Source organism: Trachurus trachurus (assembly GCF_905171665.1).
Source record: "Trachurus trachurus genome assembly, chromosome: 13".
In the NCBI taxonomy this organism is placed as follows: domain Eukaryota; kingdom Metazoa; phylum Chordata; class Actinopteri; order Carangiformes; family Carangidae; genus Trachurus; species Trachurus trachurus.
Genome location: NC_139892.1, coordinates 31,655,786 through 31,668,150, shown reverse-complemented (window position 1 = coordinate 31,668,150; position 12,365 = coordinate 31,655,786). Strand labels below are relative to the sequence as shown.

At 39.0% G+C, this 12,365-nt stretch overlaps 2 protein-coding genes across 2 annotated transcripts; both read right to left on the bottom strand.

Annotated features, from left to right (window-relative positions):
• Positions 1-2,673: 2,673 nt before the first annotated feature.
• LOC310996356 (P2Y purinoceptor 13-like) lies at positions 2,674-3,809 on the bottom strand (the record flags this gene model as incomplete). The annotated part of the gene is made up of 2 exons (XM_083985732.1): positions 2,674-2,681; positions 2,873-3,809. The coding sequence occupies 2 exons, from the start codon at positions 3,807-3,809 to the stop codon at positions 2,674-2,676; spliced, it is 945 nt and encodes a 314-aa protein (XP_083841858.1).
• A 2,135-nt stretch (positions 3,810-5,944) lies between these two features.
• On the bottom strand, positions 5,945-10,715 carry p2ry12 (purinergic receptor P2Y12). The gene is made up of 3 exons (XM_083984397.1): positions 10,664-10,715; positions 7,569-7,829; positions 5,945-7,087 (listed from the first exon to the last, which is right to left on the bottom strand). The coding sequence occupies exons 2-3, from the start codon at positions 7,818-7,820 to the stop codon at positions 6,245-6,247; spliced, it is 1,095 nt and encodes a 364-aa protein (XP_083840523.1). The 5' UTR covers positions 7,821-7,829; positions 10,664-10,715; the 3' UTR covers positions 5,945-6,244.
• Positions 10,716-12,365: the final 1,650 nt, after the last annotated feature.

Here is a 12,365-nt window from a genome sequence, read left to right as displayed (position 1 = left end):
CACTGCACCTGAGTAAAATAAAAAGAATGTAAAACACACAAAACCCACAGTTCAACTGTCAAATTGTTAGTCAAGAAATATCAGTCGCAACGTAACATCTGTACTACTGTATGAGGTAAACAAACAGTCCTGCTGAATGGATAGTTCATTATTTGAACAGTGTCCCATAGCAACAGAAAAAATAATCGATCAGACTTAGTGTAAAACCGGTGGTGTGGCTCTTTGTGTTTGTGACTCACTCTGCTGGTTTCTGTTAAAGTGAAGGCTCATCCATTCATCCATCATCCGTCACCTCTTAGAGTCAGAGATGCAGGATTAGTGCAGAAAAGGGAATGTGTCACTTGTGGTGTTTTGTCCTACACAGAAATATAATTCAATTGGCAAATGTTTTGACATAAATGTTTCAGTCATACGTACATATACATACACATATGAATGCATATTTATTAATTAGCAGGGTGTTATATATGGCTTCTTTGCTGTGACAAAAAGCTGCAAAGTAGAGCAGATGAGGTAATTATTGCAATGTATGGTCAAAGCTAAACAATGTCTCTTATGTGACACTCTCACTCACACAGTGCTCACAAATCTGTCTTAGCTCAGTTCAGAACCATAGTTTTACAGTATTAGCTGTGAAAACAATTTGTTTAATTTAGACTTTTAATCAATTTTTTTTTTTGCTATCCTTATCTCCAAGTGAATTCTATGAGGTTGTAAAATGATGAAAGGAAGGTATCTAAAAGAATCTACTGAGCGTCTATATTAATTGACTTATCATATTAAACACTATAGATTACGAACCAGTGATCAAGAAGTTACATACCTAGGTAATTCACAGTTGACGACTTGAATCATTCTTCTCAACCCCACAATTGTGAAGTGGACCAGTGTGATAAAGGCACTGACATAAGTAGGTGTTTAAAATACACTGTTGATTTTCCTAGTAAACAAATCAACAGTTCTGGTGTAATGAGAATGGCAATTTATCAGGGCATATGCAAAAATAGGAAAAACCCGCTGGTCTTTACACCTACATCTGACATCCCTACCTCTGCCTCACCTCTGACATAGAGCTGATCAGGGGAAGCATCAGTAGTGGTTACTGTCCTCAACCCGAACTTGGTACTTTTGATACGATAGTCATCATCCTCTGAGTCATTAGATCAGAAAATGTTCCTGTCTGATGTCGCCAAGCTCGTGGCTCTGCACATCGTGTAGAAAGCTGATATATGATGTATATACAGTATGCATAATTTCTTCTCCACTCACCGTCAGTGAGTCACAGAAAGAACAACCTTCTGCATAGTAGCAGCAGCAGCAGCAGCAGCAGCAGCAACAACAACAACTGATAATTCTTTAAAAATCAAAGCAAACCATGTTTCGCTCTATCCATGCCCCTCATTTGTTTATACATAGGCCTAGTTATTTCTTTGCCAACTGAGTTATTGATTGATCGACTGACTTTTTGCACCAGTTATTGTAGCAGTTCTACTGGAACACGTAAAGATGCATCAAAGGCTTGTTTCAGAAAAAACTAAAAAGAGTCTTAGAATGCTTAAGCAGTCCTATTAAACAGAAAAAGGTAATTAGCTGCCAAAAAGATGTATTACTCTGATGGAGCTTCAGTCCCATTTCTGGCAAACCAATTATACATATTTGGTGAATGGTAAAAGTGGTTGAAGTGACTGCTGCTGTGTATTATGGAATATTGTGGGGCTTCGGTGTTTTATTTTAATGTTTAATTTGGCTGTTAGGCTCTGAAGGGGAGATTGTTGATGTTGAACATACAAATAGTTTATTACTTAGAAAGCAATTAAAGTTAATGGGATCATTTAATGAGGCTATGAAAAATGGAATATGAGAAATTCATTCAAATAAAAACAAATACTCTGTGGCTGTGAACTTGTATTGAATTTGGATACAGGATTTACACAATAATTGGTGCGGAAAGATTTATGCTTCCATTTGACAAAGCCCTTGAAGTCATAGACCAAAGCTATGTCGGACGCAATAACTATTAATTGTTCTTTTGTGCAGAAAAATATATTTTGAGCTGAGTCCACTTTTTAGTAATGTTTCACAGGGAGTAGCAGTAATAATGATGAAGGGGACAACATACTCATATACAATTCTTGATTTTTTTTATTTTTATTGTAGCCTACTGGTCATTTATATCTTCCCCTTAAAACTCACATGAAACAAGGTCCAGTTACATCACAATTGAGACACTCAAGTAATGGTATACAGGATCTGCAGTAACCACATCACAGAAAAAACAAAACAAAAACAGAACTTCAAACTCAAATCTATTGATAGAGTCAAACACAGTGCTCCATTATAAGCTCTTGAAAGAAAGACTGCACTTTATATTCATCATTGTATTGCATGTATTGTTAAAAATGTATGTAATGTTGTTATTGTTTAATATCCATGTCTATATGGTCTATATTGTCTATATTTATTTGTTTGTGTGACTATTGTTTCATGTCTATGTCTATATTGTTCAGTGTGAATATGTATTCTTCTATTGTCTCCATGTATACGTTTTTGACCCCAGGAAGAATAGCAGATGCTAAGCAGATGCTAATGGGGATCTTAATAAACATAAACATATTCTTTTTTGTGATTTACATTGTTTCTCTTATTTAATATCAGTGCATGCTAATCTATGCATTAGGGCACTAGAGGGCAACATAGGGCAACAGTACAACATGACATCTAAGAGTCTCTCTCAGCTTCCTGAGTCATTCTTTTGTAATAATTCTGACTACAAACAGTGCCCTGACTTCTTATTTGATGACAAGCTATACTGACTTTTTCTTTTATTGAGAATCATCCATATTTTCACCTGAATGCAACCCAACCCAGATACCTTGAGCTTTCATCATGTCAGCCAGTTTGTCTCTATACTCCTTACACAAATAGCTGTAGAGAAAGGGGTCCAAACAGGCATTGATTGTAGAAACCCACAGGGCCAACTGATGAAGTATCGTCAACCACAATACAGGACACATCTTCATGTTGTGGATTTCATAGAGGGTGAAAGGAATTCGTATAATGTGGAGAGGTGCAAAACACACAAAAAATACGAGAAGGATGAGGAAGACTCGCAGTTTGGTTTTCTTCTTCCCGTTGCTGTTGTTGCTCCCGGAGTTTCTGAAGGACTGCAAGACTTTCATGGTGATACCGATGTAGCAAAACACAATCAGTGCACTGATGAGCCAGAAAACAGCCTCCATAAATGAAACTACCCACTTGTGAAGCATTATGCCTGCTGGACCTTTCATTGATATACAGTTATTTCCTTCCACATCAACAAGATCCCGGTTTGTTAGAATCATAGTCGGGAGCGCTGTGCTGCCAAATATCACCACCCAAACCAAGGTGGACATTACCTGACTGAAGACTACATCTTGTCCCAGAAACTTTCCACGTGGTCCTACAATTTTGAAGAATCGGTCCAGGCTGATGAGACCCATTAAAGCAATGCTTGTGTACAAAGAGCAGTAGAAGATGACATCAGAGTAACGGCAGGCGAATGCCCTCATCCCAACCGTTGCTTCAGGAAGCATGCTGGCTGCCTTGAGTGGGAGCATCAGAGTCATGAGCAGGTCGGCAGCCACCAGGTTTTTAAGATACACAATGAAGGTAGAGGTGGAGTGGAGGTGCAGAAACACCCATGCTGCTACCCCATTGAGCACTAACGCAATGGGGAACAGCAAGATGAAGAGGCAGGAAACAACTGTGTTTAGTGCCAGGGAGCTGTAAGAGGCGCAGTCAAAAGAAGGGTGTGATGTGTTGTTGGCCATCATGTTGGTACCTGGATTTAGAAAAAAAAAAACATGCAAATATAAAAGAGAGTCAGTCTCTGCTGCAACATTTTAGCGTTCTAATCCTGAACTGGCTGATGTCTGTGATTGGATCAAATATCGTTACAGTGTCAGGCCCAATCCCGCAAGGATTTTTGAGTAAATGACTTGGTGAAGTTTGAGGTCATATGGGCCGAGTTTTGCTACACTTGAGCCCAGCACATACGCCATTTAACTACTATTGCCTTAAGTTTTTTTTTTCAGCTTTTTCAGTTGGGCCTGATTTGCATTGGACATTTGGTTAAAAACATGTGTTACAATTCGTAAAAGCTCAACCAGAGCATTTGAATGCATCCTGGGTGCTGAAATTGACACTTCCACATTTGAAACGGAATCAGGGAAGTTATGCAATTTTTTGGATTTGTCTTCACCACAGTAATGTGGATTGTATTGTTTTGTTTACATATTATCAGGTTGAATAATACACCCTGGGTACAGCTTTCTAAACAACAGCTATCAGTTGCTCCAAAGCTTATTTTACTCACTACTTACTGTACTTAGGGGAGACTGGGGACAGCTGCAACAAGGGACGGCCGTAACAAGTCTTATTTCTCCAATCAGAAACATACTAGAGTGATGACACTCACACTGCACATGCACAGTTAGACCCTCTGCCCACCAAGAATAGAGAAGACATATTCAGCATCTTCTCCTGCTTGTACTGAGACAAAGTTGTTGTAAAGGTATGAAAGTAGCTTTTTTCATGCAGCTGTCCCCAGTCTCCCCTTCTTACTGTTTCTATTTGACTACTTGTAATTTGGATAAATGTAAATAGTGAATGCAGTTACATTAAGAGACTGTAGCTATAGTGGATGTAAAGACACTGGTCTGTGACAGCCATGACATGTTATCAAAAAAGAAGTGAATACCTATTGGATCTACATTTATCTGAGCAGGAAATAACACCTCTGAGTGATAAACTTCTCATTTTGGCACAATTAGGTTTGATTGAATTCGAACACACACACACACACACACACACACACACACACACACACACACACACACACACACACACACACACACACACACACACACACACACACACACATGAAAGTTTAGTGACAGTCTTAATCTTCTTCTCAGTAACACACCTTCACATATACACTTCAATAAACCTAATTTAAGCCACATGAGAATATCTCTGCTCAGGCTCAGTCTACACCATCATTTCCTCTAATCAAATAATGACCAGACAACTTTTTATGACATGTCATTGTAATCTTTTTCTCCAAATAGTTGTTTTTCAGCCACTCACCAAGAATAGTTATCTCCTCCACTCCACACTGTGCAGCCTGGGAGTTGAAGACCTTCACCAGAGTAATAAATAAAATGGGAGTCTCTTCAAACAGAGTGATGCAAATCTGTGAGAGCAGTGAGCTGCTGTGGAGAGGAAAGGGTTTCAAATAACATCCGTTGTGGTACAACATTTGTTTTGGGGCTAAATTTTCATTTTACTAGATTAAGCTTAAATGCTTATTTTTTCTTTTCTTTTTTATCTGTTAGAGACATGATGCTTTTTCTTAAGGGGTAGATTAACTGAAAAAGCACCGCTTTTATTATATTAAGATTTATTTTTAACATATGTTTCCCATACCTAACAAAGGTATCGTAAGAGACATGGTTAAATTTGGAGGTGTGAAAATGGCTGTTTACTGCCTCGATTGTTGTTGTCTCATTATGAAACTGTTGGCACATACAGTAACTTTGGTTTATGTGGTTGCAACAGTAAGCAGTAAGGAAATCCCAGTTATTTAAAATGTGCCCTTGGCAATTTTCTGGTTTCTAATGCTGCCTTATATACAGTACAAGGACTGAGGATAATTTTTACCTGCTCAACTGAACAAGAACACCAGAATCACTCCACCGCATGACATCAGATTATTTATTTCAACACAATAAACTGCTATATGTATATATGTATTATTAGTTGTAACACAAACATCAACCTCAATGATTGTGTTGACATAAGACTCAAGGTGTTGTACAGGTAGACTGTTATTGTCCTTCAAATTTGATATATTTTTTTTAGAATGTAATTGAACATCTTGGTGTAGTAATAAACATGACAACACAGAAAAGGAACTTAATGTTGAAACAGAGCAGTGAACAGAAAGGAGAACAATCGACAATCAAAGCTGCTGGTCACTGTTGGTTAAAAAAGGCATGGTATTGGAATGACGGTCAGACATTTGTGTTGTGGCTTTCACATTTCATTTCTGTCTGTATAGGACGGATCCTGGGACCACAGCTGACAGAAACCTACTCTTATGTCCTCTAGTATTTAATCCCAAAGCTCAATTTGAATTTGAACCAGTTCTTGCCAATTATGATCAAATACCACAACCACACTGTGAAAGTCTGCATCTAGTGGTTTATGTGCAAGCAGAGGAGTCTCTCAGTGGGGTGCTGCCCGTATCCACGTCTGACCCTCTCCCTGTCAGACAGCTGCAGGTGCCAGGAGGCAGCTGCAGGGTCTTGAACAGAGTGTTCCTGAAGGACTTACAGAGGAAGAAGTAGATGAGCGGGTCTAGGACAGAGTTTAGGGATGAGAGGAAAAGTGTGCTCTCCTTCAGCTGAAATAGGAAGAGCTTCAGTTTACAGTCAAAGACCTTTCGGGTCTGGCTTATTGTGTATGGCACACGGGCAAAGTGAAAGGGCACAAAGCACACAAAGAACACTCCCAGGACGAGGAACACGTTTGCATTCATTTTTCTTTTGGCCTGCTGGGGTGTGCGAACAGTCGCCCCACTTGGCGGTCGACATGTTGTCCCTCCACCGCTGTGGGCCTTTGTGCGAGAGTAAGATTTGTACAGCTCTTTGGTGATTAGAGTGTAGCATGCTATCACAGTCGCCAGGTTACCCCAGAAAATGACTTGACAGACGTGATTTACCACCTCGTGCCAAAGAAGCCCAGCCTCTGTCTTGAGGTCGCTGCACTTGAAGTGTTTGGAAGGAGGCGGTTTAGACGTCAGGATCATGTTGGGCAGACAGAGGACCAGCAGGAAAGTCCAGATGGCCCCTGAAAGGAGCTTCCGACGGGTCACCCGAGCCGCGTTGGTCCCTCTAAAGGGCTTGAGCGTCTTCCTACAGCGATCGATGCTGATGAGGCCGAAGAAGAGGATGCTGATATACATGGTGAGGTAGAAGAGCACCGAGGAAACTCGACACACAAATATACGCAGGCCAATGGATGCCATGTTGGAATCTGCTAACACCTGAAAACACAGAATTTCACTGTTAAAAACTAAAAAATATTTCATGTGTACATTGGCAGTAATACAGATCACATTTATAAGCTCTAAAATTGTGACAAAAATCTGTATCAGTGGTTACCAAATCATTTAATAATGCTTTAATAACATTTGGGTTGCCAAGTTGGGGAAAAAAACCAACAGGATACTATTTATTTACAACCTAATGGATTATTGTAAATAGATTTGTTTGCCTTATTAATATTTATGACTGCAGATGACTTTCTTATCATTGTTGTAAATTTGTATTTTTTTTTATCAATTACTTGACATTAATAACTTATTTTTCACTACCTGGCAACCAGAGCATTTGTTGAATGAATGAATGAATGACCTACGGCTAATCTATAGGAATTTATATGATAGTTAAAGTACCATTAGTTATGACTGATAACCCCCCCTTTAAAGTGTGCTGTATTAGGAGGTGGTACTAGTTTAAACTCACCTTGAAAGGGAAGGTGAAGGTCATGATGACGTCCGCTACCACGATGTTCTTCAGGTATACGATGAAGTGAGACTTCGAGGGGATGCGGAAAAAGACCCACACAGCCACACCATTGAACAACAGCCCCACCAAGAGGAGGACGGAGTAGAGGACGGGAAAGACCACCGTCTTCACTATGTTGTCACGGGAACAGGTGATATTGGTGTGGTTGTGACTGCCAGGGAAGTGATGAGAAGCTGCATTTGTCTCCATGAGCTCTATCTAAAAAGTACAAGACACAAATGTTGTCAATATGTTCTCAAAAAACTTTCATGAAATGAAAGTTATTTTTTTCCACATTTGTCCACAAATATCAGGATTTCAGGCCCAAAGCTGCAGCACATTCAGTTTAAAGTAAAACATCAGGTGTCCAAGTGTCAGATTCAATATTAGTCAGTATTGAAAGAGTGGTGTCATAATGCAGTTCACAGTTTAGTGGTCCAAAAATAATAAGACACAATAATAATATTCTGTGGTAAGTCCTTTGACTGATTCCAGCGGGTGCCTTGTATCACTCACTGCAGTCACCCTCAGGTCTGTCTTGTTGTGTGGTGTCTCTCTGCCTTCAGTCTGGTCTTCAGTCAGTCAGTACATTGCACTTCTGTCATGAGGATCAGTTATTGATTCAGCAAGTCAGATACTCCATAGGATCTTTGTTCTGTTTTTTTTTTATTTATTTGGCTGAATGTGAACTCACAGAGGCAGTGAAAGAATCAACAAATATCTCTTCCATTGATGGTCAAACATGTCAAAGAACCACCACCATGTCTGACAGATGAGAGCTTGAGATTGGTTTCTATAGGGTATAATATGCGAACACCCATCGGGTTAAAACAGCGTTGAATAGGAAAACTGCAGCGCCACATGGGCCTGCCTGCTCCCTCACCTGTAGCTCCACGTTGGCATACTGATGCATGGGATCGATAGAACCAAATACAAACTACAGCCTATATGAAGGAATATAGGCTACATAGCTAACGCACACAGACCGACATAGTCACACATCTGGATTCAAAGGTAGAAGGTGGAGTCGGCTCAAACAAAACTAAACAGCATGCCCCATGATCCTCTATAAGAACGACTTGGACTGTTAGAGACCTACCTGATTCAAAGGATTCAGGATGTGGAAAACAGAAACAAAGCCTTCAGTCTTCATGTTGTTAGATTCCTACATCTACCCAGAGCTGCGACACTCCTGGCTTCTTGTCAAGACTCATCCCACAGCTCCATAGGGGAGATAAGCCCCAGGTCCTCCAGCTATGGAGAGGACACACCCTGATCTGGTCAGACCTCTCTATTCCCACCAAGAAGTGCTGGTGCTTTACGTGGGTACAGACGTGACTTGTTCACATGTTCACCTCTCACTACGCAGCTGAAGATGCCGTCATGTGTCCGGTTAACTCTCCATAAACTCTGATAAAGCAGAACTTAGAGCAGACGAATCTGGACAAGTAGATAGTGTTTTAACTTCTTCTTATACTACAGTAGGCTGTATGGTGACATTTGTTTACAAATATGCCACCCCCTGTGCTCCAGAAGTCATCATTCGAAGATTCATTAGTTCATTAATTTAAAAATTTTTAATCAACATTAGTTGCTTCATTTTATTTTCGTGATGGAAAATGGCGAATCTGCGATTTGGAGCAAACAAACCAACAAACCAACAAAAAAAAAAAAAAAAAAAGAGAAAAAAAAAAAAAAAAAAGATTAATTTTGATGCCTGGACACCTAATGTGGTACTCTGACAGAGCTGAAATTCCACACTTGTTTGACAGCAAAAAGAAAAAATGAATAAAAAGAATATCCATAGGCTAATCCTTTCAAAATGGTTGTAAACCTAAAGAATGTTAAGCTTAGACAAGGAAGGCTACTTAAATCTATGTTTTGGTGTAGTCATCAGTTTTTTTTTTTTTACTGAATTGTATGTAATGTAAAAAAAAAAGTACATCTAAATAATAATAATATAATAATACACTTTATTTATATAGCACCTTTCAAAACAAATGTTACAAGGTGCTGTACAACAAAATAACACAATTAAAATGACAACCAGAACAAGTAAATAAAATCAAATAAAATCAGGAAAGGCTTTCCGATAAAAATTAGTTTTGAGGAGTGATTTAAAACACAACACTGAAGAAGCTGACCTAATGTCCTCCGGTAGATCATTCCAGAGCCTTGGGGCCCGAACTGAGAATGCTTTTTCCCCCTTTGTCATCAGTCGGGCCCCAGGGACAGCTAAAAAACCTTTATCTGAGGATCTCAGAGTACGAGCATAAGTGTACACAGATAAAAGGTCAGTGATTTGCAGGACTAAAACCGTTGAGTGCTTTAAAAGTGATTAATAAGATATTAAAATCAATCCTAAAACGTACTGGAAGCCAGTGCAGGGAAGCTAAAACAGGCGTAATGTGCTCACGTTTCTTAGTTCTGGTTAAAAGCCTGGCAGCAGAATTCTGCACCAACTGGAGTCTGTCCAGGGATTTTTGATTAAGACATGTAAAAAGACTGTTACAATAATCCAGTCGTGATGAAATAAAAGCATGTAAAATCGTTTCTGTGTCTTTAAAAGATAAAAAGGATTGAATCTTTGAAATATTTCTAAGATGATAAAAGCAAGACTGGTCGTGTGCTGTTCAAAGTTTAAGTCGCTATCAAACCAGACTCCAAGGTTTTTTGCGGAGGGTTTGATGCCATCTATTAATGGCCCAGCAGCTGACAGGATTTGGTTAGTCATCTGCTGGGACCCAAAGACCAGAACCTCTGTTTTCTTGTCATTGAGTTAAAGAAAATTTTGTAACAACAAGTTTTTAACAGCAGTAATACAGTCTAAAAAAGCACTCAACTTCCCAGGGTCAGTGACATTTAGGGGCAGGTACAGCTGAGTGTCGTCAGCATAAAAGTGAAAAGACACATCATATTATTGTATTAAATGTAAATGTGCTGAAGTTCAGAGCCTGAAGAGGAGACACTATGACATGACTACTTCATTATTTTATGTAAACTAGCAAACACAATCTCTAGATTTAGATACAAGTTAAGTTTTTGTAACTGACCTGTCAATTTTGCTGAGATGTGTCGGTGTAGTTCGACTTGCAGCTCTCGCTTTTGTGTTCTGCAAAACTGTGATCTGATACTGACTATTTGACTGTGTAAGAGCGCATAGTGTCACGATAAAAAAAAATACTAGCAGGAAGACTCTTGCCTTCTCCTTTCAGTTTCCTGTCATGTGGAAGAGCAGTGGACCATGTTTGTAAAAGTATCTGAACAGACATAGAGATTTCTGTTCAGTTATTAATTTATTCCTGAGGGGAATTTGGAGCAGATAAATAATGAGTTAAACACAAGCCAGAGAAATCTTATTGTAAGCAAATGGTCAAAGCCATAGAATCAATGAAGCATTTACTGGTCACCATCATAGAGCTATTGTCACATATTGATATTAGAAATGGACTGGAAGTGGAAGTGTTAAGTAAACATATTTAACCACAGGTAATTAAATTTTGCCCTTTAGTAATGTGAGGGCGCAAGCTAATGTCCTTCCTCTTAGCTTCTTTCAATTTTTGAAACAATTGTTGTGTAATTTCCACTGCATTTCATCAAATGGACAATAGTGCATTGTTCAGGGGAAAAAATGAGTCATTAAACACGTCCTTCTCATTATGTTTTATAAACAGTTTGCTCCTGATCTGCAGCTTAGCCTATTGGGACAGGAATAATCACTCATAATATATCCACAACCAGTTTAATAAAGTGACATGATTAGACTTTTGCTGCAATATAATACAGATCCTTTGAAAAACAAACAGCTTGGAAGTGTAATACCTTCTGCTCCACAGTGGAAAAAATATGAAACTGTTTTTGGCAAATCCTTGACTGATATAAAACTTCCTAAGTGCTCTCAGTTACTGATTTTGGACTTGTTGCCTTCCCAGGTCATTTTGGCCATAGCATGTCAACCTAGAGCCACTGAGTCACTGTCCAAGTTGTGAAATAAACGACCCTAAGTGTGTCCTCACTCTCTAGCTTCCCTGTCTTGGAGACAGAGCATGAAGAAACTTCCCTTTGTTTTCTTTTTAACATGTCTGCCAATCTATAGCAGAGAGAGCCCACTTCAAAATAAAGAATATTTTGAAAGAAGAGTATGTCATTTGTATGTATGTATACACCATACTCTACTGTGCAAGTATTAGGCATTTTGAAAAAATGTAATCTATTTCAATAAAGAATGATGACAAAAAAAACATTTTGCGTATTTATTATTGATTGCATTCGTTTGTTTGCCCAAAATAGCATCAGTTGAATAGAAATGAATCACATTATACTCTGTTCTAAAAGGCAAGAGTTAATTTAAAACAAATACAAACAAACAAAAACCGAAAAAGAGGAAGAGGGCACTTATATTTTCAATGATTTTACTGTTTTCTTTTAGTCAGTCAAAAAAGCATAGGGGATGTAGAAGCATTCAGGCTCAAAGCTTGTGACTGTGGCTGATTACCAAAGCGTATTCAACATTAAACCACTGCACTGTTGTGCTTTGTTTCAGGAATATTACAGTGGTTTTATGGCCCTTAGTGAAAGTGCCCCAGTAGCTTCTTCCTAATTTTTTATTTGTTATTTTAGAAACTGAAAAGCCAAAGTATCTACTTCTCTCCCCCTCACACGACCCTGATGGCCCTCTGCCCTTCATTCTCTCGAGTTAGCACTGCAATGCTGCAACTTCCTGTGTCTGGGGCCCAGTCAGCAGCATTCATTTCC

What these genes read in the sequence shown, in the direction of transcription:
- p2ry12 (XM_083984397.1), bottom strand. Translation starts at nt 7,820, where the DNA reads ATGGAGACAAATGCAGCTTCTCATCACTTCCCTGGCAGTCACAACCAC. An exon ending in CCTTCACCTTCCCTTTCAAG is followed by an intron (nt 7,088 to 7,568) that starts GTGAGTTTAAAC and finishes CTGTGTTTTCAG; the next exon opens with GTGTTAGCAGATTCCAACAT.